We start from the raw sequence: 24,731 nt of genomic DNA on the forward strand, positions 1-24,731 counted from the left end.
AGATGAGGAGGGTGAGGAAGATGAGGAGGGCGAGGGAGATGAGGAAGATGAGGAGGGCGAGGAGGTTGAGGAAGATGAGGGGGTGAGGAGGTTGAGGAAGATGAGGGGGGTGAGGAGGGCGAGGGGGTGAGGAGGTTGAGGAAGATGAGGAGGTTGAGGAAGATGAGGGGGGTGAGGAGGGCGAGGGGGTGAGGAGGGTGAGGAGGATGAGGAAGATGAGGAGGGTGAGGAGGTTGAGGAGGGCGAGGACACACTCACCTTGTGGTATCCGGTCTTTGCAAAGATCTGCAGATTCCCGTCTCCGGTCATCAGGGAGCCGTAGTTTGAGCCTCTCTGGAAACAAACACGCTCAGCGTCAGTGTGACCTTCATCATCTTCCTCGTCACACCAAGGATTACCATGGTGACGATAACGATCGTGTAAAAACACCGCACGTGTACGCTTACTCGGCACTTTATTAGGAGCACGTGTGCAAACTCATCTGCTCCCTGGAGCTGTTCCTAACACTCATGTGTCCCTGACACGTCTCTAGAGCAGAATATTAGGTACAGCCTGGACTCTCATCCAGTAATGTGCCGCCCTCACCTTTCCCATCTCTTCACCTTTCCAACATCAAAGATGGTGCAGGTGTTCCTAATAAACTGCTCGTGGGAGTGTGTTTTCACTGTGAAGGCGTCTGTCGGATTTACAGACAGCGAGAAGAATTCTGGGAGTTTCCTCAGAGCTGATTTCAGGCCTCGTTATTTTCTGTTCCACAGTTTAGTCTAAAACGTAACGGCGACCTGAGCTCGACGCACATCTTTCTTTACATCTACCTTCGATTAGAACGCCTGTCATCAGAAGCCTTACGTACACCTCAAACCTTTAACCAGCGTCACTGCGTGGGAGTGTGCGCGCACTTACCAGTGACAGTGTGAGCTTGCTGCCGCTCCGCAGCACCTTGTTCAGGTCGCTCATCTGGATGTCGTCCCAGGAGATCCTCCAGAGCTGAGCTACCAGCTCCTTCTCCAGCTTCATCCTCCTGCAGCACAAACACTCTTCCTCAGTGACTCACCTTCATCTTCCTCCAGGTGAAGCTCAAAGACGGTCAGACACAGTCTGTCTGATTACAGTTCGCACACGCTCAGTAGTACCAACTCATTCTAAATCATTCTTCTCTGAGCGCACCAAAGAACCTGATCGTGTGGTGATGTAGCACGATCACTCCACATGCTACTGCCCTCACATGACCAGGTGGTGGAACTGCAGCAGCTCTCACCTGTAGATGAAGATGGCGATGGTCAGGATCAAGATGAAGAAGAAGATGACCACGATGGAGACCATCTGGTAGATGGTGATGGTCTCTGACAGAGAGAGAGGAGGAGACTGTTATTAACCCACAGACACACTATGTGATCTCACGATTCAGAACCAGAACCATTAGGACCATGAGGACCACAAGGACCATGAGGACCAACAGGTCCATCAGGACCACACATTTTTAAAACGAGTTCTTCCTGATCTGGGCTGTAGCTCAGTTGGTAGCACAGGTCACCTACTAATCGTGAAGGTTGTTGGTTCGATCCCATTCTTGATGTATCCATCGGAGTGTGAATGCTAGATAGGAAGCACTTACGTGTGTGTGTGTGAATGAGGTGCTTTGAGTGCTCATAAGAACCAGTGCATATGAACTTTGACCTCAGACTGATCTTTGGCATACTGACTTGCGAGACAGACTTGGTTGTCGTTCTTGAAGCCACAGACAGGAAAATCAGGGGGAGGGGCTCCGCCCAGCCAGTACAGGTGTGTTCCAGGTATGACGGTCAGATGCTCCTCAGTGGTGCTGTACACCATAGCGATCTGCGAGGAGGAGGAGGTGTGGTTAACGTCCCGGGATTCGCGCAGACGTTCTAACATTCGTTACTCTAGTTTATGTTTTCAAGGTCACAAAAACGCTGAGCGCTGAGTCGGAGCCTGCGAGGACACAACCAGCACGTTTCTGTTGTGTCTGTGTTTAGTGTGTTCACCTGGAAGGTGGTGCTGTTGGTGTCTACAATGTCCCACAGAGCAAAGTCGGTCTCTCGGTCCCCACTGTCATCCAGGTGGAGCAGCCCTGTCACACCTGAGGAGAAGCACACAGGTACACAGGTGAAGCGTCTCCTCGTCTGAAGGTTAAAGCTGTTCGCGATCAAACAATGGAAGAACGACTTCAAGAGTTTCACATAATTCACATCATTAACCTGAGTGCATCTCACACCACCATCCACCTGCTGCACCGCCTAAGGGAATTCTATTTCACCACCATCAACACCACCAAAACCATCACCTTCATCACCACCAACACCATCGCCATCATCATTGTTTTTTAACCAGCCTCTGAGCAGCCGTCATCAATAAACACTCAGTTCATCCTTCATGAAAACTTTCATCTTTTAAGCATAAATCTGACACTAACTACAAACTACAGACTAAAAACTACAAATATGTCCGACCCCCTGATAGGCTTCTCTCTTCAGCTGCTTTTCCTGGGCTGTTAGTGATGAAGAAAAAAGCAAAACCAGGCGTGGAAGTAATTAAGTTAACACTTGATGGACAGGAAGAGGAAGCTCGTCCGTTAGTGAAGGTTCTGTTTTTTTATGCTAGGAGTCTAAACTGACAGAGGAACAGATGAAAGCGAAGTGGAACAGACCAGAACCTCACTGAAACCACACTCTAACAATCTGAACGGGTCCCAGCTGCAGGAGGGAAAAACATAAAAGTCCAAGATCCAAATGAAATGCCCGACAGCTGCAGAGATGACCGACAAACAGAAAGCTCGAGCAGCAGGCCTCCGTGTGCAGACGACAGCACTGAGTAACATATATGTTATTATCATTATTATTTTTATTGGTGTTAATAATTGGACTTTACAGACGTTTCAAACTTCTCAGGTTTCAGCTTCCAGAACCGGCACAGCTGGCAGCAGGACAGCCCAACAGGCAGGTACAGGTTACCTGATAAAATGGTCTTATTAACACTGGTGAGGTTATCGATGTTCAGCTGGAGAACAGAGCGCAGAGGTGCATGAGTTCATACGAACGATCCGTCCCCCAAAATCCAACACGTGACAGCAGGAAACACAACAGGAAGCAAAGACTGAGGAGAGAGGAGGTCGTGCATGAAAACAGTCACACAGACAGGAGACGTTAATTACAGACAATCAGCAGGAGGAGAGCGAGTGTGCACGCTGAAGAGGGGCTGAGTGGCGCTAACCACCCAGATGAACCATCGCCATAGAAACAAAGCCATTAGAGTTTAGGAGGGAGCTGATTGGTTGTAGAGGTCGAGCATGGAGGAAGCAACAGATCAAAGGGATTAAAACAGAGGTAAATGACACTCAGCACGACTGTGAGGCTCTCCATCATCTCCATGACGTCTCGGCTGGTACTCCGGGACGCCGGGGCGGAGGGGACCCACACTCAGACGTGAACACTATCACAGAAGCTGAGAAACACCAACTACAATTTGTTTTTAAATTTACACCAGACTGAGAAGCCATGGAGCGGGTTCGGGGGTCATGACCCCGACCTTTGAACTCACAGGGTTAAAGCCACAACAGCTGTCACACCCACACCTTAGCTCCTGTATGTGCAAAAGCCACGCAGGGAAACGATGGCGCTAATCGATCACATGCCCGTAAACCCTGGGTGTAACCCCGCCCTCCCTTCAGCACTTAGCGTTTGGAGCTCAGAGCGAACAAATGCGTGGTGGTGGAGTGCAGAGGTCAGGCTGTGGGCTGATGATGGCGTGGAGGTCGTGAGCTCTCATGCCATTTCCTGGAACCACGATCTTCCTCCGACCTTCAGGCTCTGGAAGAATGATGTTTTCATGTGTTACTTAGAAACGATGAGCCAGACTCTGATCTAAAGATAAGATAAGGATTCATCACAGTGAGACGTGTTTTATGGTGCTGGTTTATAAAAGTGCTGCTTTAAATCATTATTGGATCCTTTTATTGTCCACAGAGGTTTTATGGGTCCTTTCAGGGTTTCGGTCTCTTGTGTTCTTATCTGCTGACTTCAAAAGACAAAGTTTTGATTTCTGATGCTTTCAGGAGGAAAGAACAAAGAAACATTTCAAACAAACAGAACCAATAAAACTCAAAAACATGAACAGCACATTCAGCTAAGGACACCCATCGTGAGCAGCTTTGCATGATTACGGTTCAAAATAATCCTTCTTTATCTTAAACTGGGCCGTGCAGCCCCTGAGATTGTTTAACAGAGCACACTCAGATCAATACAAGCAATCGATAAATAATAAGCAATAATAAAGTAATGCTGAGAAAATAAAAGTAATGCTGCAGCGTAGCTACAACGAGACAATAAAAACATGGAGTAAGTGATGTTCATGAAGCATAATCTTTGCTGCGATTGGCTGTCACGTAACAATGAGGCGCGGGTCCACGGAGGGCGAGCGGCGGTCCAAGGATGACATTTAGAGAGACGTGCTGATTGGACAGCGAGCTTTCCTGCTGTTTTAATGTCAGCTTATTAAAAAATCATAAATATATGTGGACCACACACACGCACAGTCATGTCTTCTTCCTGGAAATCCGATCTAACATTAACTTCAGCTCGACCAACCCTAACCTCCCCGTGACTTTAACATGTAATGATTTACGAGTTTGTCCCCACGAGGAACTCAGGACCGCAGAATGTGACCATGTAAACACATCTATGTCCTCACAACATGAGTCACACCTGCAGCTGTTAACACTGACCCCAGGAAGTTTACGTGTTCCTGGGAGGTCATGCCTTACTTTCCAGGAATCGCTGTGTGCTTGCTTAGTGTGTCTGCGTGTGCATGTGTGTGTGAAGGGCCAACGCAGACGAGTGAAGGTTAGTCTTTACGAGATCACGGGATAATAAATGTCTCATCTGAATCCAGGACTTCTGCTTTCACCTGTGAACTATAAGAAAACTGCTTGACCGGCTTTTACTGGGATTACAGTCAGTGTGTAATCCCAGTAAAATCCCAGAATCGCTCCAAAACAATCCAACCCTGTATGAAGTACTAAACCAGTCCAACATCAGCCAAAACCAACAACAGTGACCAGCCAGTCAAAAACCAGCCAGAAAACTGTCTGAGACAATCGTAACAGCACAGAGTCCAACAGGGGCAGGGATAGCTCAGTAGGTAAAGTGGTCGCCCCATGATCGGAAGGTCGGGGGTTCGAATCCACTTAATGGCTACCCTGAGGTACCCCTGAGCAAGGTACCGTCCCTACACACTGCTCCCCGGGCGCCTGCTTAGTGGCTGCCCACTGCTTCACTGAGTGAATGGGTCAAATGCAGAGAAAAACAAGTAATTTCCCCATGGGGATCAATAAAGTATCCATTATTATTATTAACTACAAGCCAATACCTCATAAACAATGTCCAACAATATCTATTAACCACGTCCAACTATAAACAATGATCTAACCAATCAACATCCAGTCCAACCAGCTCCAGTCTCACACCAAAGTCCACCTCTGAACCAAAGCTGCAGCTGTATGGTCAGTCTGAGCAGGCGGCGCTCAAACATGGCTCTGCGTTTCTATGACAACGCTACAACAGAAAGAGAGTGGTGAAAGCTAAAGGTGGCGCTCTCAGGACGCACCGCACTAAGGCGAGTCGTGTTCTTGTTGGTAGGTTGGTCTGATGGGAAACCTCTGGCACAGTCATCCACATCCTGGTAGACAAGCTTAAAGAAGAACTTTAAACTCGTCTAAAGTTTAAAGAAACGTTTGAACTTTCAGCAGCTGCCTTCGTTTTTAGCCTCTTTAGACATTTGTGGCTCCAGCTGAAAGCAACGTGAGTAGACACGTCTGAAGTGCTCGCCCTGAACTGGAGCAATGAAGCTTTTAACACTGAAACACAGGATCTGTGTTCAATGAAAAAGGCGATCGTTGAAAGGAAATGATGAGCAAAACCGGCTCCTTAAACCCACAGACAGCATCCTAAAGTCCTTCAGCGTGTTCTTCCTGTTCCCGAGCTCTCAGGCGCACAACAACGTTTTGTCTCTTTACCAACTTCCAGTTCATTTGACAGAACTGAACCACTGCCTGAGACAGTCAGTGACTGTGCAGGTGAAGGGGCACTCAGCGTTTCATACGCAATACTAATACAGTGTTCACCAGTGAAAACTGGCACTGGAGAAAAGAAGCAAGCAGGATAAGAGCAGCTTTGTAATGACAAACAGCAATGAAGGAAAATGTTCGTTCATTCAGGGCTTTGGTTTGAAGGTGTGAAAGGAAATAGGCAGAGGCAGAGCATCATGCTGACACTCGTGAGGATGAATGGGTGGGTGGAGGCATCTTCCACGCAGGTTTGCTTTGTGTGGACATTTGTTCCTGACCTCTTCAGAGAAATCTGTGTTTTAGTGTAACTAACAAGTCTTAAAATGTTCACAGAGCCGACTGCGGTGTCATGTTATCCTTCATCGCATCCACGTCCACACCAGGGATGGCTTTTAAAAATCTATTTCCTGATTCAAATCGGTTTTGGTCTGAATAAAGTGATCTCGATTCATTAAATCCTGGATTTAAATATAAATGTAATTAATCAGAAACTCCAGAATCAGCTCAACCAGGAGATGAGAGCAGAGACACAGAGCGTGGATCGTCCACAGACGTCGGGGCTGAAACACTCAGATTCTGCAGGTTTCGTCTCTCTGACCAAAACTGACAGAACCAGAAAGAAGCTCAAACTTCACGTTTGAGAAACGTCGTCATGAATTCTCTCTGACTTTGGCTGTTTTACTTCCTGCACAGCTCTCTCTCCCTCAGTGCACTCAGACTTTTACCATCAAATCTCCGTCTCCTGCTGCTCACGCTCCGCTGCTGCGCTCGCTGCTGTCGGCCTCTGACAGCAAAGCCTCACCTCTGTTCAGACTGAAGACATTTAGACTTCAATGATTGCTCAGCTGTGATCGAACCTCTGTGACTCTGCTTCACTTCAGCAGCATCAGGTTGCTTCAGTCTTTGATCAACTGCAGAAGAGTTTGAAGCTTCTCTGCTATAAAAAGCCAGAACAGGAGAACCTGCTTCATGTTTTATCCTCAGTTACTTTGACACAAAGACGTCTGCGGTGATGCTCACACCTCTGATGGAGCCTCACAGCGTCAGCTTTGTCTTATACATGGATACGTGCTGATAAACGATCAGAGTCTGAACCCGTCCCTGCTTCACAGCTCACAGTTGAAATACGTTCCAGTATTTCATCGCTGTATGTGGCTGACGTTCCCAAACCCCGGGTACATCACTTCACGTGTCTGTGCTTCCTAAGACGCCGTCTTCAGCGCTGACAACAGCGGGAAACGTGGCTGTAACGTTGGACATGGACCTCTCTGATCAGTGTTGACGTTTTCTATGATTCTGATGTGACTGAATGGCGTGAGTGCGAGACAAAATCGTGCAGCCTAACTTAATAAACCTGGACCAGCTGTCCCAAGGCTCAGCACTGGAGTGCTTATCCAGCCTGGAGTCTCGGCATCTCGAGTTCGTTCCAATCCAGGATTTGCTGGCTGGAGTTCCTGGAAGCGGCCGAGCTAATCGACACACAACACAGGGCATCAGGGTGAACGCTGGTTTCACGTGTGAGGCTGTGAATAGTTTCTGCTGGAACATGTGATCTCCAGCACCCAAACTGACTTCTTTGCAGCTTTTTGGGATCGTGCGGACAGCTGAGCGTGCGCTCCGGCCTCGTTCTTTGCATCCTGAGGAAACACTGTCTCCATGACATCAAAGCAGATCAAAGCTGCACTTCCACAGCTGTTACTGTTCCCGTCAATGGAGGTTTATCCAGTCTGACACCAACAGCCAGTGCACCAACATTACTGTTTCCCGGTGAGCCTGTCTACATCCCACCTCAGGAACTCTTCTCTCTCATTCAGCTCCTTTTCCAATAAATTCATCCGGCCAGCAAACTGGAAGGTCCCACCTTACAGTGACCCACCTTCACATCAGCCAGCTGTGTTCACCAGTGTTGGTCAAGGTACTTGAAAAAACTAATCAGTAACTAATTACCGATTACTCCCCCAAAAAAGTAATCCTGTTACTTTACTGAATACTTATTTTCAAAAGTAATTAATTACTTAGTTACTTAGTTACTTTTTAAAAACCCGATTTACAACCTGAATAGGTGATAAAGCGACAGATCTTTCAGCCCAATTCTACTTTTTCTGCATAATCCATCATACAAAATGTAATCAAATGGAAAAGTCTCTTTTTAGGCAAGGCAAGGCAAATTTATTTGTATAGCACAATTCAACAACAAGGTGATTCAAAGTGCTTTACACCTGTAAAGCAGGAGTGGGGTAGGCGGAGGGTTACCCTGGTGCAGGTGTGCCGCGGTCAGTGGAAGAATCCGCGAGTTTCTCTGTGAGTTTCCCATTACGTCGTAGCTACTCGGTGCTTGTTGGAAGTTTAGGGGTTTTTTTCGCTGTAAAAAGAAGTTTTCTTCCCACGCACAGCGGACACTAATGTTTTTGTCACTTTTTATGGAATCAAACTCAAAGTAAGGTCAGTACTTCCACGCTTTAAACGCTGCACGCTCATACTCTCTCTGCACTCGATATGTGATCCATTGTTGATCTGCACACAGCTGTTGTCACTAACGGTGCACTCGCTTACGTCACTGTCGTGAGACATTCTCGCAAAAAAATCACGGTTTTAGTAACGCAGTAACGCAGCGTTCCTACGGGAAAGTAACGGTAATCTAATTACCGTTTTTGCAATAGTAATCCCTTACTTTACTCGTTACTTGAAAAAGTAATCAGATTACAGTAACGCGTTACTGCCCATCTCTGGTGTTCACTAAACTGAAACATGGAGTCCTACAACACTGGTGGCCTAAACCAGCCCTTGTTCACGCGCTGGTCTCAGTGTGGCTGACTGAGAGAAACCAGATCATTGGGCATCCGAACAACATCCTCTGCAGCACGCCGACAGCTACGCGTCTCACATTCAGAAGGGAGCTGTCATTGACCGACATGTTTTTGGGGCTGGTTTTTAAAATAAGAAAAGGAAGCACGTTAGCAGCTGGATGGACGATTTTCCTCAGCCTTTTGGAAACATCTGTGAATCCTGGTCCACTGGGTGTCAGACAGGTTAATCTCACCTGTGAAGCTGAACTGGGTACCTGGACTGGATCCCAGGGTAACGTGGCAGTTCAGTACTCCAACCCAACCCAAGAGCTACAACCGCTGGGTTGTTCTAACCTTTTCACCCGTTCAGCTGATGCTGCTCAGCGTGGGTTAGCTCTGGCTCTGTAAAGCAGGAACTTCATTCAGTCTCTGTTCTTACTGTGCAGCGAAGCACCGACACTTTCTAAGGTGTAGTGCAGCTGAGTGATGGCGTTAACTGAGTGCACAAACTCAGCAGCTGCAAATAAAGTGGAAGATCGCTCGGGTGGGTTAATTAGACATTTCTCCAGCAGCAGCAGCGGGTTGGCCTGTGGCCTCAGGGTCTCTGCTGATTATCAGAGCCTCAGTGCGCTGCCTCATCAAGTCAAGAGGCTTTACTGTCATTTCAACCATGTGCAGTGGGACCGTACGCAGTTCCTCTGAGACCACGGTGCTAAATATGACAATCAACACAAAGTGCAAGTGTGCAAAAAACCCCAGACAGAGCAGAAGCATCCAGACACACAACAGTGCAACAATGACAGTGGGTTGTGCAAACAGACTGAGCGTTGTGCTCATCTGCAGGAATGACAGAGGACGAGGCGGTACGTCCTCAGCCTCACAAACTTTCCATCTCGGGGATCATCCAGAACTTTCCAGATCAGGTTTAGAAACTTTTCCTGAATAAACTGTCCTGAAATTTGACCCCAGCTGTTTCCTCCTGAGAGCCGTCTCAGCGAGCTGCTGCATTAAATCTGCTGCAGACCTGCTGTAATATTCCCGATCATTCAAACGTGCTGCGACGTGTTCGTCCATTAGTTAATGGAGCGGAAACAGCAGAGAGGAAGCTGTAATCTGATCTTCTCACTCCGATTCACGGTCTTCACAGCCAGCCTGCCTCCTTCCTCTCGTGTCCTGTTTGTCATGGAGATTATCTCTGATGAGATCTTATTAGCCACCCTCCCCTTCTTTCTGTCTCATTCACAGCTTTTCCGTCTCTTGTAACGCTCATTCTGCCTGATCACGGATCATCCTGCGGAGCGCTGTGGTCTGTAACCTCCCGTTAAGCATGAATGTGCACAGGGGTAGATAATCTGCTGTGTGGAAGAGAGAGAAGGCAGAGTCACGCAGACAGGAAGCTGGAAGAAACAACTATCGCTGCAAACGAATCAAAGACTCTGAAGCTGCAGAGAAACCTGCGTCATGGAGCGAGACAGCGCCTAGAGTGCAGGGCGCTGTGAATCTGCAGACACGGACACGTTTTCACTGTGAAAGTTGAGACGATGTTTGAAGATTAACATCTCAAAGACTTTTGTCGAGTTCAAATCTGAAAAAGTTCAGTTCACTAATAAAAACTTCACACTGTGAAAGAAATTAAACAATCGAACATTAAAATTCAAATCGGATCATCTGCTGATTGTTTGATTTTGTGGCACAGTTTGTCAGATTTTGCTCTTCTACCATGAAATTTGAATAAAAATGTAGTTTTCTTAATTTATGTGACTCAGAATGTAAAAAACCACCATCTGTCACTCGTGTGTGTTTGAATACGGACTCTGGAGAGCAGCTGGAGTTGTTGTCAAAAGTCCCTGAATTTGAGCTTTTTTAGCTTTTGAGATTTTTTGTTCAAGCACTCCGTCAGATTTCAAGGTGTAGAAAAAATGGTGTGAAAGTGGGCTGACGGCCATTTTTCAAGAAGACATTGAAACGTATTTGATATATTGTTCTTTAAGCTAACATTTCACAACACTCATCATATAAATTCAAACTCTGCACCATAAACTTTTAATGGAAATCAGAGTCGGTGGAGCAGACAGTGTTGGCTGACTGTAGATGGACTGGTGGTAGAAGAAGGACAGCGAGAAACCAGTTCATTTAATGGAAAATTACTGTAGCATATCCATCCATACTGGATATATGGATGGATATGCTACGCAGATGACACCAAGAGTTATCTATCCATGAAGCCAGATAACATAAATGTATCACCCTATCAGAGCACTTCGCTCTCGCTCTGCAGGCCTACTTGTTGTTCCTAGAGTATTTAAAAGTAGAATGGGAGGCAGAGCCTTCAGTTTTCAGGCCCCTCTTCTGTGGAACCAGCTTCCAGTTTGGATTCAGGAGACAGACACTATCTCTACTTTCAAGATCAGGCTTCAAACTTTCCTTTTTGCTAAAGCATATAGTTAGGGCTGGACCAGGTGACCCTGAATCCTCCCTTAGTTATGCTGCAATAGACGTAGGCTGCCGGGGGATTCCCATGATGCATTGAGTTTTTCCTTTCCAGTCACCTTTCTCACTCACTATGTGTTAACAGACCTCTCTGCATTGAATCATATCTGTTATTAATCTCTGTCTCTCTTCCACAGCATGTCTTTATCCTGTCTTCCTTCTCTCACCCCAACCAATCACAGCAGATGGCCCCGCCCCTCCCTGAGCCTGGTTCTGCTGGAGGTTTCTTCCTGTTAAAAGGGAGTTTTTCCTTCCCACTGTCGCCAAAGTGCTTGTTCATAGGGGTCATATGATTGCTGGGTTTTTCTCTGTATGTATTATTGCAGGGTCTACCCTATGTTTGGAAGGCTGGATGGATGTGTCGTGGCCCCGCCCCCCTGTGAGTGCGTCATGTTTTGGCGCCGAGTTCGGCCTTTGTGCAGTCGTGTGTTTACGTGTTCGTGTTCCTCTGGCAACCTGACAGCTGGATGTGGGGTCTGTCTCTGACATACTGCAGGTTCACATCTGTTTTTGGACCTGGAAGCTGAAAGCTGTTGCTTGGTAACCACATCACCTCATCTCACGGCTTATAAATCAGAGATTAGGAAGACTGACAAATCTCATTAGGACACTGCACTCCTCAAGCAGGCAAACAGGTTCATCACACAGGAGACATGAAAGCTCACCACCAGCTGCCCGCAGTAGGCGAGGGTCCGGCGTGGTGGCCCTGCAGGTGTCTGCGCTCATAAACATTTCAAATAAAGAGTGCGTGCAGACCGGGTTCAGTGACAGCTGTCCTGGAAACAGAGGGGGAGGGTCAGCTCGGGGAAGGAGGAGACCAGCCTCCTCCTAGCAGGAGTCACATTTCACACCACAGGAAGTCTGCTTCACTGTTTATTCGCAGGGAAACGTGATAACGTCTGCCAGAGAGCGTTCAACGATCCACAATCTGCCTTTTCCAGTCAGGACACGATCGCAGCATCCACAAATCAAATCTCCATCCTTTCAGTCGGGTGGGTGACAGCCCTTTTTAGGAACAGCTGGCAGTCTGGGCAGGACCATTTCCCCAGCTCGCCCTCTCTTCAGTAGACTCTCTCTGATTGGCTGTTGTAATAAATTGAGGGTGTGAACAGTTTCAAATGTTTCTGCAGATCTGTCACATGACCAACACTTTGTGCTCAACACCGTAAATCACCTTTGATGCTTTTACGAGAACACCATTAAGGCACGAGTGCATAAACGGAGGCTCGTTGGCTGAAGCGGTCTCGTCTGCGTGAGTGCAGACACGGTGACGCTAATGAGGCCTCGCCGTGATGGATGTGGACAGGACGGAGCAGAGGAGAGGCAGGCGGGTGGAGGACAGGCTGAAAGCAGGACTCTGGTTTCACATGATTCGATTTCCAAGATATTTTTAGGAGATGTCCAGGGCTGGCTGACAGCGAGGCGAGGAGGTCAGAGCGTTTCAGTAACAGGAGAAAAATCAGAGAAAGGAGCGCTCACAAAGCCTCTTGAATATCAGCGTCTCCCCCGGAGCAGCACTGGCTGCTGATCCTGAGGAAAGACTGCTGTCTGCACACCTTTACCTGCACCGCAACACCTGGCGGAGCGGCACCAGCCCACGTCTGCTTGGGTCTCACCTGTCGGACGAGTGTTTCTAACTGCAACCACCCGGCTGCTGTTTGGCACTTTAGACATGTCACAAAGGTCAAAGGTCACTCTCTCGTCCTCCATCTCAGTAGGGACGCTGACGTTCATCGAAACATTTTGATGTGGACGGGAGACTGCAAGCCGTTCACGTCTCCGTCATCACATGACTCGCGGTCGTATACGAAGCTCTCAGCTTCAGTCACGACCAGCGTCTCTGACATCACAGCCCTGAAGCCTTTCACGCCTTCCACCTGACCCGCAGAGACCCCTCAGACCTCTGACGGTCACTGGGACGCTGTGATGGTTTTTCCAGAACGTCCCACAGAAGCTGAGCCGATGAGCTCTGTGGAGTCAGCTCGCTCGTTGCCGTGTTCCTGCAGGATGGCGTGCACCTACGCCGGCTGAGCTCGACCACCTTCCAGTGTGCGACGTTGGGATGACCAGCGGCAGTTTCAAGGTTTTATTTGAAACCACAGAAAATCTCAGAAAGTGTCTCAGGAAGACGGCGGCGGTTTACACGACCACAGCGTCCTGTCTGACGGAGACGTCGGCGGCGTCCACGACCACAGCGTCCTGTTCCTGCTGCTTCCTCACAGCGTGTCTGACACACAGTGGGCTGCCGAGCGACCGAGTCTTAAAACACTAAAAAATGCAATGCAACACAGTAACACGTCAACACAACAACACTGCGGCGCTGCGTGTCGGTTACCTGCCGCAGAAACAGCACGTGCTGCTTCACCCATCCCTCTTTACCCGCCAAACTGGGACTGGGCGATATATCGAATTTTTAAATATATTGATATATTTTTATACGAGATACGAGATGTGACAATAACATTTATATCGATAAAGTTTATGTTGCGTTATAATTATACTTCTGGAGCCGCAAGTTTGCCTCTTTCGTCCACTTTTGTCTCTACGCTGCGTTGCTCCGCCTCTCCTTCACTGAACTAGTGATGCGCGAATCATGAACGAATCGTTCAATACTCGAGAATCACTTTACTGACTCATGAATCATGATTCACAAGCCCAACTGACTCACTGACTCATCCCTGTTGCTGTTAGCAGCAATGTATCTACCTTATAATTAAAATTGTGGAGAAAAACACAACATCCAGTATCTTAACAAAAGAATTTCTGCTCTGAACTGGAAGAAAAAACCCTGAGTAGAAGCTCACATCAAGAAAATAGCTCCTCGGTTCACAGTAGCATCGCTCTGCTAACATGCTAACAGCACATTTGAGCTACTCACCCCCTTCCTCCTGGCTCACAGCTTCTTCTTCTTCTTGGTTGGCAACCAATGTTAAGGCGCATTAGTGCCCCCTGGCTCACAGCTCAGTGGACATTTAGATGAGAAAATATATATTTGACACATTTAAGGAAAATACTAATAAAATACAAATAAACAAAATAAATGTTTATTAAGCAATTTTGATAGGAAATTGCTTAATTTTAGAAATAAAATAGTTTTCTTTTAGAATCACTCATCTTAGCAGTAGGATTTACATGAAAAGAGAAACAAATTAAGTTTGAGTGAAAATGTAAATTTTTTGCACTCTCTGGTCAACTGACTCAGTGAATCAAATGACTGAAAAAACCCGATTCACTTTGGTGAGTGACTCATTAAAACTCGATTCAGTAAAAAGAATCAAATTTACCATCACTAGCCGAGGAGCCTCGCGGAGTGATACGTACTGTGTTTCATCGTAATGTTACCGTACTGTGTGCGTATAAGGACCACAGACGGCTCCTGTTCAGAGACACGAAGCGGATTTCAAACTCCAGGCTGTCGGTCACGCAGCAGAACTTCAGAACAGAGCAGCTGTGAAATCTTTGTGATTATGCTCAGCGTCTGTTAGTTCACATTTTGACTGCTCAGTTGTGAGCTCTTTGTTATGCACAAAAACAACATTGTTTTCTTTTATTTATGGAGCATTATTATTTAATGAATGCTCATAACTTATTTCTGAGTAATTTGTTCTTGTACATCTGCGCTGTTTGTTAATAAAAGTGCCTGTGTGAGATCTGGGACACAGCTGTGACTGAGAACTCTGTTTGTTCTTACTTTATGGCTTTAAAAATATGCAGATCTATATCTTATATCACCATCCAGCTAAAGAATATCAAGATGTGAATTTTGAGGTCATATCGCCCAGTCCTACACCAAACCATCATCATTTCAATCCCCCCAACCGAGCTTTACTCACCCAACCCCACCCGTCACTCACAGAGCACCACGACCCCCCCCCCCCACACACACACACACACCTGCAGAACAGCTCTGCTGCACAGTCGCACCAAACAGCCTCCGTCACAAAGGTGGAAATGGTAAGCGTCAGCTTTAAAGGAGACGAACGGCGAGCACTGACCGGGGAAGGTTCGGTTCCACATCCTTGGGGTCACGTCCTTCCCGTTCGGACGCTCGTTGGACGCCAACATGGACTCGTTCAAAGCGTGAGCGTAGAGCATCAGGCCGTCATAAAAGCCTCCAGCAATGATGTTCATCTGCAAGAAACACACAGAGGGTCACACACACACACACACACACACACACACACACACACACACACACACACACACACACACACACACACACCACTCAGGCCTCTACCACAACACCTTGTGTGCACACAGGTGGTGTCTTCTACCCACACCTGTGACTTCTTTGCCGTTTCCTTGGTTACTACCGCTACAGTCTTGTGGCGTCCGTTTTTGCTGAGGCCATCAGAGATGGCCAAGCATCAACGCAGCACAGGTGGGGCTGGAGACCCAGAAACTGGACGGGTGGAGCTCCTCCTCAGCCGCTCGGCCCGGCCCGATCCCTCTGCAGCTGCACGCTGACCCGGGAACAAACGCTCCAGGCGGTACAGGATTTCATTCGTGATGTTTCCCTGCGAAACTTTAAACTGTGGGTCTGTCTCCACCCTCCCGGCAGTTCTCTTTCACCTCTTTGTTTTTGTCAGCAGGAAGCGAGACACACGCCGTCGTCTGACGAGCAAAGTCAGCGTTGCTCGGCGTGACAGGATCAGCTCCTCCTCGCTGCCTCGCCTCTAATCACAGATTTGCATAATAATTTGATCTTCAGAGCTCAGAGTGGCACCGTGATGTTTAATGACATCACTTCCTCCAGTATCTATCACATCGCTGCTCTTTGTGCAGCAGCAGCGGCGCCTGACATGTTCCTATTAACCTGTCAGAATATCTAATCAGCCAGCGCTCCCGCTGGGAGTGAGCGCTTCAGGAAACGATGAAGCAATAGATGTTTCAGAAGCAGCCAGCTTCACGATTCGGCCTCAGGACGAGCGCGTTGTTCACTCGTGGGCAGAAAAACGGCCCTGAAGAGGCTGTGAACGTGGCGTGGTCGCTGTGCATCTGCAGGGACCTGAACTCCAATCACCACTCATTGCTCTGCAGAAGAGCACACTGTGCCAGCAAGAGCAGGAAACTGCAACCACACAGACTCACAGAGCTGGACAGCTTCAGTGCTTCTGATTGGATCTGGTCTCCAGAATATTTTCATCTCGTGGTTATTCATCGATAAAAGCGTCGAGGTGATTGATCTCATCTCTGTTCACCTTTTACTTTGTCATCATCTCGTTTTAATCAGAAAATTATGGATGTGTGAAATAAAACCTGCTGTCCTCACACGTCAGAGACCCTCCGAGCAGCCGACACATCTGCAGCAGCTGTGTAGAGAAACAAGCTCCACCCCCCTGCTGGCAAAGTGTACCTAGTAAAGTGTCCAGTTTGAACACACACACACACTGACCAGTGAGTCCTCTATGGTGTAGTTGAACATGTCCTTGGCATCTGCCTTCAGGTTCTGGACAAACTCCTGGTACTCGGGGTTCTGAGGCTCTCGGTACGTCAGGATCTTCACATTCTGGAAACCACACACAGATTTATTATGAGTCCTTGTTTTAACGAATGAGGACAGGACACAGCAACACAAGGCGCATCACAGATCCATAATTAATCTTTTACATGTTTTTATAAGAAATCAGATAAAATATTTATGTCCAGTCAAACTCGGAGCCAGCGTGAGCTTCCTCTCACATGAAACAGGAAGTAAACACGTGCTGTGAGGAAGACGCCTGACATCAGAGCTTCAGCTGCACAAATCCACACACTGTACATAAAAGATGGATGACGGCACCATACAGGAGAAATCTGCTCTCTCTTTCTAGTCCCTGTCAGGACTCTTGCTGCAGCATTTTGGATTAGCTGAAGGCTTTTCAGGGAGTTTTTAGGACTTCCTGATAATAATGAATTACAGTCGTCCAGCCTGGAAGTAATAAATGCATGAACTAGTTTTTCAGCGTCACTCTGAGACAGGATATTTCTAACTTCATCGAGCTCGTCCAGGTTGAAGGGGCTCTGTGACTTCCTGCTCTATAGGGGGCGCTGTCGAGCTCAGCAGAAATGGTTCCACCTTTAGACGTTTCACAGGTTTTCTCCTGCAGTAAACGCTTTTTGTTAGCGACGTCACAGCACTGCGAGGCGCTTTACAGCGTCCTCCATTTTGGTTTGGGGCGTGAAGCGAGCAGCCTCCTGACAGCGTCACCTTCACCCCGTTGCTCCTGTCACGGCCTTTTACGTTCCAAACACCAAAAGCGTCCAAGAAAAGGCTGTGGGTGGCAACGGGAGGTTTCTTTTAGAAAGCACTTCTGACTCCATTGTTTAAAATCATATGGCGTTTATTTCGAGGAAAATTATAAACAAAAGTCAACCAAATAATTTCTTACAACCTAAAATTAAACGAAAGTTAAGTTAATTTGCTTTCACAAGTTCAAAAAGTGCTCAAAAAATCAGTTTTTAAACCCTCCTGTCGTCCCATCTGACATATGTGCTGGATTGTCTCTGGGGCATCTTTACACAGCCTGCACCTGGGGTCTTGCCTGGTGTGATAGACCCCAGCCTCTATGGATCTTGTACTCAGAGCTTGTTCTTGTGCTGCCATGATTAGTGCCTCTGTGCTGTCTTTCAGTCCAGCTTTGTCCAGCCACTGGTAGGATTTCTGGATATCAGCCACCTCCTCTATCTGCCCGTGGTACATACCGTGCAGGGGCCTGTCCTTCCATGATGGTTCCTCGTCTCCCTCCTCTTTCTTGGGTTTCTGCTGCCTGAGGTATTCACTGAGCACTCGGTCAGTTGGGGCCATCTTCCCAATGTATTCTTGGATGTTCGTTGTCTCATCCTGGACTGTGGTGCTGACACTCACCAGTCCCCGGCCCCCTTCCTTCCGCTTAGTGTACAGCCTCAGGGTGCTGGACTTGGGGTGAAACCCTCCATGCATGGTAAGGAGCTTTCTTGTCTTTATGTCAGTGGCTTCTATCTCCTCCTTTGGCCAGCCTATTACCCCAGCAGGGTACCTGATCACGGGCAGGGCGTACGTGTTGATGGCCCGGATCTTGTTCTTACCGTTTAGCTGACTCCTCAGGACTTGCCTGACCCTCTGCAGGTACTTGGTGGTTGCAGCTTTTCTAGCGGCCTCTTCATGGTTCCCATTTGCCTGCGGGATCCCCAGGTACTTGTAACTGTCCTCTATGTCTGCAATGTTGCCTTCTGGTAGTTCAATCCCCTCAGTTCTGACTACCTTCCCTCTCTTTGTTACCATCCGACTACACTTCTCCAGTCCGAACGACATTCCAATGTCATTGCTGTATAGCCTGGTAGTGTGGATCAGTGAATCGATGTCTCGTTCACTCTTGGCATACAGCTTGATGTCATCCATGTACAGGAGGTGGCTGACAACTGCTCCGTTCCGTAGTCGGTATCCGTAGCCAGTCTTGTTAATGATCTCACTGAGGGGGTTCAGGCCTATGCAGAACAGCAGTGGGGACAGAGCATCTCCTTGGTAGATCCCGCACTTGATGGTGACTTGTGCTATGGGCTTGGAGTTGGCCTCTAGTGTTGTACGCCACATCCCCATTGAGTTCCTGATGAAGGCTCTTAGGGTCCCATTGATCTTGTACAATTCTAGGCATCCCAGTATCCAGCTGTGGGGCATTGAGTCATAGGCCTTCTTGTAATCAATCCAGGCAGTGCACAGGTTGGTCAGTCTGGTCTTGCAGTCTCGGCTGACTGTTCTGTCTACCAGTAGCTGGTGTTTTCCGCCTCTGGTATTCTTGCCAATTCCTTTCTGTGTCCCGCTCATGTATTGACCCATGTGCCTGTTCATCTTAGCCGATATGATGCCTGACAGGAGCTTCCATGTAGTACTGAGGCAGGTTATTGGTCGGTAGTTGGAGGGGACCGGTCCCTTCCGGCCTTCAGTTAGCCATTCCGGGTGTCTCTCGTTAACTAGCAGCTGGTTCATTTGTGCTGCCAGTATATATATATATATATATATATATATATATATATATATATATATATATATATATATATATATATATGTATGTATATGTGTGTGTGTGTGTGTGTATATATATATATATATATATATATATATATATATATATACACACACACACACAGTAACACACACACAGTAACACACTCACACACAGCCTCCTCCCTGCGCACAGAGATTCCTCCAGATTCTCTGAGTTTGCTGATGACATCATGCTGTGTCGATGTCCACAGCAAGGAACGTGATTCTGAAACAGGCTGGAGAACCTCTGAGATGACCATGTGACCCACCTGCTGCCACCTCACCCTTAAATCTTCCTCCAACTGTTTCTCTTTAGCTCGCTGACTTTGGCAGATCTTCTGTGTTTAAATGTTTGACATGTTCTCTGTCATGAGTAAATGTGCGCTGATGGAAATCATGTTTCTCTTCACTCGTTCACTCGTGCTGGTGTTTGAGGAGGCAGCAGGTGGGAGATCACGCTGGAAACTTTGGGCTGAATTCAGCTGAAGCTCATATTTATGATATAAAGTCAGGCAGAGATTTGGGTTAATCAGCGTAACCTTTCCTCCAAGATTACAGCGCCCGATCTGCTTGCGTGATTACTCCATAACGAGGGTGAGCCGTGAGGACGCATGGCGCTCCAGGTGCAGCTGCAAGTCGTCAGCAGTCATCAGATTAATGAGTGTTTCTTCCTCTCACACCACTGCAGCTACACGTGACGAGCGATTTAAACGGTTCCTCGGATTCCTGCGAGGAGCTGCGAGAACAAACACGGCGAGGTCCACGTGCAGCACACTGGAGCTCAGAGCTGCACAGTAAATCCATCCAATCATTTCACTGCTTTACAAACTCCACCCACCTGACTCTGCAGACAGGAGGAGGCGTTTCGGGTCACCTGAGACTGACCTATGACCTGTGATGTACACTAGCACTCAAAAGTTTGGACACAGCTTCTCTTTTAATGGTTTTTCTTTATTTTCATGATTATATATATTGTAGATTCTCACTGAAGGCATCGAAACTATGAATGAACACTCAGATGGAATTATGTAGTAAACACCAAAGTGTGAAATAACTCAAAACACGTTTGATAATTTACATTCTTCGTAAAATCCACCCACCCTATCCTCCATGAGCTTCATGAGGTCGTCTCCTGAAATGGTTTCCAACAGGCTTGAAGGAGTTCCGACAGATGCTGAGCACCTGTTGGCCCTTTGCCTTCACTCTGTGCTCCATCTCATCCCAAACCATCTCCACTGGGGTTAGGTCAGGTGACTGTGGAGGCCAGACCTTCGGGCGTAGCACTCCATGGCGCTCCTTGCTGGTCACAGAGCCCTTACACAGCATGGAGGTGTGTTTGGGGTCATTGTGGTGTTGATAAATCAATGATGTGATGGTGTGTTGCTGCAGGATGCTGTGGTAGCCAAGCTGGCTCAGTGTGCCTTCAGTTTTGAATAAATCCACAACAGTGTCAGCAGCAACGCTCCCCCACACCATCACACCTCCTCCTCCAAGCTTCACAGTGGGAACCATGCATGTAGAGACCATCCGTCACCTTTCTGCATCACACAAAGACACGGCAGGTGGAACTAAAGATCTCAAATTTGACCTCATCAGACCACAGCACAGATGTCCACTGGTCTAATGTCCATTCCTTGGTCCAAACAAATCTCTTCTGCTTGTTGCTTTTCCTTAGTCGTGGTTTCTCAGCAGCTATTTGACCATAAAGGCCTGATTCACAGTCTCCTCTGAACATGTAGAGATGTGTCTGCTACTGGAGCTCTGTGTGGCATCTATCTCATCTGAGGCTGGTGACTCAGATACGTTTATCCTTAGCAGCAGAGGGGAGTCTTGGTCTTCCTTTCCTGGGGCGTCCTCATGTGTGCCAGTTTCATCGTGGCGCTTGATGGATTTTGGGGACACATTCAAAGTTTTAGCAATTTTCCAAACTGACGGACCCTCAGTTCTTAAACTAATGATGGACTGTTGTTTCTCTTAGCTGATTCCTCCAAACCATCAACGTGTCTTTTAGACCCCATTCCTACAAAACTGCTCAAAGAAGTCCTGCCATTAATTAATGCTTCGATCTTAAATATGATCAACCTATCTCTAATGATCGGCTATGTACCACAGGCCTTCAAGCTGGCTGTAGTTAAACCTTTACTCAAAAAGCATCTCTAGACCCAGCAGTCTTAGCTTGGAGTCATTTTTGACCAGGACATGTCCTTCAACGCACATATTAAACAAATATGTAAGACTGCGTTCTTCCATTTGTGCAACATCTCTAAAGTTAGAAATATCCTGTCTCAGAGTGACGCTGAAAAACTAGTTCATGCATTTATTACTTCCAGGCTGGACGACTGTAATTCATTATTATCAGGATGTCCAAAAAACTCACTGAAAAGCCTTCAGCTGATCCAAAATGCTGCAGCAAGAGTCCTGACAGGGACTAGAAAGAGAGAGCAGATTTCTCCTGTTTTGGCTTCCTGTTAAATCCAGGATTCAAAATCCTGCTGCTCACATACAAGGTCTTAAATAATCAGGCCCCATCTTATCTTAATGAACTTGTAGTACCATATCACCCTATTAGAGCACTTCGCTCTCGCTCTGCAGGCCTACTTGTTGTTCCTAGAGTATTTAAAAGTAGAATGGGAGGCAGAGCCTTCAGTTTTCAGGCCCCTCTTCTGTGGAACCAGCTTCCAGTTTGGATTCAGGAGACAGACACTATCTCTACTTTCAAGATTAGGCTTCAAACTTTCCTTTTTGCTAAAGCATATAGTTAGGGCTGGACCAGGTGACCCTGAATCCTCCCTTAGTGATGCTGCAATAGACGTAGGCTGCCGGGGATTCCCATGATGCATTGAGTTTTTCCTTTCCAGTCACCTTTCTCACTCACTATGTGTTAACAGACCTCTGCACTGAATCATATCTGTTATTAACCTCTGTCTCTCTTCCACAGCATGTCTTTATCCTGTCTTCCTTCTCTCACCACAACCAATCACAGCAGATGGCCCCGCCCCTCCCTCCCGGTACAAATCCTACCATGTGGATTCATGGATTTTTTTCACATTCTGCCTCTCACAGTTGAAGTGTACCTCTGGTGCAAATTACTGACCTCTGTCATCATTTTAGGTGAGGGAACTTGCACAATCGGTGGCTGACTAAATACTTTTTTGCCCCACTGTAGTTCTGGGCCCACTGCAGCCGTTTCTGCTGTGAGTGTTGGTTAAGGGTGGCCGAATAGAAGGTTTATGCACAACTGCAAGTCTCTGGAGGATCCTATAGCTTCATGTTCGCAGGCCTCCAGAGGCACCAGCAGATTCAAATATGTGTTTGCTGCTTTGTAATGGCATCATTGTGCCTTTACCTGCAGGAACCCATGTGTGCTCTGACTCAGCCAAGGTTTTCATTACGTGTCCAAGGCATTCAACTATTTTATGCTTTTCAGCAGCAGAGATCATTTTTCCTTCCTACGTTGCTTGAAAATGGTGGTCTGCTTAATAATGTGGAACATCCTTCTTTAGTAGTTTTCCTTTAATTGGGCTCAGCTGGCAAACTGATGATCACAGGTGTCCGAGATTGATTTCAGTCATCCAAAGAGCTCTGAGACACAATCCCATTTAATTGAAAAACAACTTATCGTGGCTCAAGAGTTGGGAGTTCGCCTTGTAATCGGAAGGTTGCCGGTTCGAGCCCCAGCTTGGACAGTCTCGGTCGTTGTGTCCTTGGGCAAGACACTTCACCCGTTGCCTACTGGTGGTGGTCAGAGGGCCCGGTGGCGCCAGTGTCCGGCAGCCTCGCCTCTGTCAGTGCGCCCCAGGGTGGCTGTGGCTACAATGTAGCTTGCCATCACCAGTGTGTGAATGTGTGTGTGAATGGGTGGATGACTGGATATGTAAAGCGCTTTGGGGTCCTTAGGGACTAGTAAAGCGCTATATAAATACAGGCCATTTACCATTTATTTAATCTTTATGACACTTAAACACAATTTGCATAATAATTTGGAACGCGGTGTATAAAACATATTAGTAGGGGTGCAACGATACACAAAATTCCCGGTTCGATATTTTTTCGATACAAAAAAAAAAAGTTCATGCCTTTTTAATTTGTCATTTATTAAAATTATAAATATATATTTTAACTCAAAAGTACAGTTTTTAAATTTAATGTTGCTGAAACAACAAAATAATAAAATAATAAATATCTGAGGAATCACTCATCTTTGGAAAAGAGAGTTTATTACAGAGAAATGGCTCTTTCAAAATAAAAGCTCTACTATACGCTTCTTCTGGGCTATATTCTCAGCAGCATATTAAACATATCAGGTCCCCATAAGGAGAATCCTGTGCTAACGGCTGTCTAAATGACTCGGGTAAAGTTTGTAGCATGCTGCTTGTTGTTTTTGTCTGCTTCCACTTGTCTTTGCACTAGGATGATGTCAGAGTAAATGTGCAGTCATATTCGTTGTGTTCCACTAGTGCTGTCAGCGTTAATCTGAAATGACGTTAACGCCACAACACGGCAAATCTCCGTTAACAAGTTACCGCAGATCGCCCCGTGCGTGGGGCTGGACGGCCAACACGTTAATGAGCTAACTGCGCTAACACACTAGTTCCCACCCATGTAATTGAGCATTGCGTGGCACATCCAACATACTGTTTTACTTTAGTCCATGACGCGCTTACCTTCAGGGTCATACGTCACATGAAAACCAAAATAGTTCCAAACGCCAGATCTGAATGAGGGTGGGGGAGGTTCAGTTTGCCATGTTGCAAGGAGAGCTTAACTTCTGTCTGCTAGCTTGCCCTGTGCTCAGTGAATCTGCGTTCGACTACTCCGCCTAGGCTGCACTGTCGAGCGCATCGTCAGAAGGACAGTTGATAAAATAAATTAAAAATGTTGTATTGTTCGATACATATGCGTACCGAACCGAAAGCACTGTATCGAACGGTTCAATATCCATACAAGTATCGTATGGATATTGTATTAATAACATGTTTCACAGTATCATTTATCAGTAATATTTCCTACAGGGTTTATATTGCATTGAATATGTCTGTCATCACATTGACCTTTCTATTTTTATAGGTTGAGTTCATTTTATACACAATGCATGAATGTGCTTGGTTAGAGTTGATGTTCCATTCTAGAAGGTTTTAAGCTTCACTGGTGAGAGTGTCCAGATGATACATGCTGAGGGGAGATGAGAACATAGCAGGTTAATTGCATGCATGCTTACAATACACATATTAATCTAGTAGCAGGTCTGAGCGAAGGCCTAAGCGTCTTCTGCTTCAGTTTGAGACTGGCTGCAAAGTACTCTACTTAGGGATTATTGACGAGGGTCCAATTATTAGCTCTCAGAAAAGCTGAGACCTGAAGTTATTACCTT

At 46.9% G+C, this 24,731-nt stretch overlaps 1 protein-coding gene across 3 annotated transcripts in view; it reads right to left on the reverse strand.

Annotated features, from left to right (window-relative positions):
* LOC143421198 (atrial natriuretic peptide receptor 1-like) overlaps positions 1-24,731 on the reverse strand; it is a 60,564-nt gene that overhangs the window by 17,943 nt on the left and 17,890 nt on the right. For all 3 annotated transcript variants that reach the window (XM_076890397.1, XM_076890398.1, XM_076890396.1), the window contains 7 exons: positions 16,754-16,867; positions 15,354-15,489; positions 2,007-2,101; positions 1,704-1,839; positions 1,259-1,343; positions 904-1,021; positions 259-333 (listed from right to left, as the gene is read on the reverse strand). In XM_076890397.1, coding sequence (XP_076746512.1) covers positions 259-333; positions 904-1,021; positions 1,259-1,343; positions 1,704-1,839; positions 2,007-2,101; positions 15,354-15,489; positions 16,754-16,867 — 759 coding nt within the window. The remainder of the gene's footprint in view (positions 1-258; positions 334-903; positions 1,022-1,258; positions 1,344-1,703; positions 1,840-2,006; positions 2,102-15,353; positions 15,490-16,753; positions 16,868-24,731) is intronic.

This window comes from Maylandia zebra, linkage group LG11 (genome assembly GCF_041146795.1).
Source record: "Maylandia zebra isolate NMK-2024a linkage group LG11, Mzebra_GT3a, whole genome shotgun sequence".
Lineage (NCBI taxonomy): Eukaryota > Metazoa > Chordata > Actinopteri > Cichliformes > Cichlidae > Maylandia > Maylandia zebra.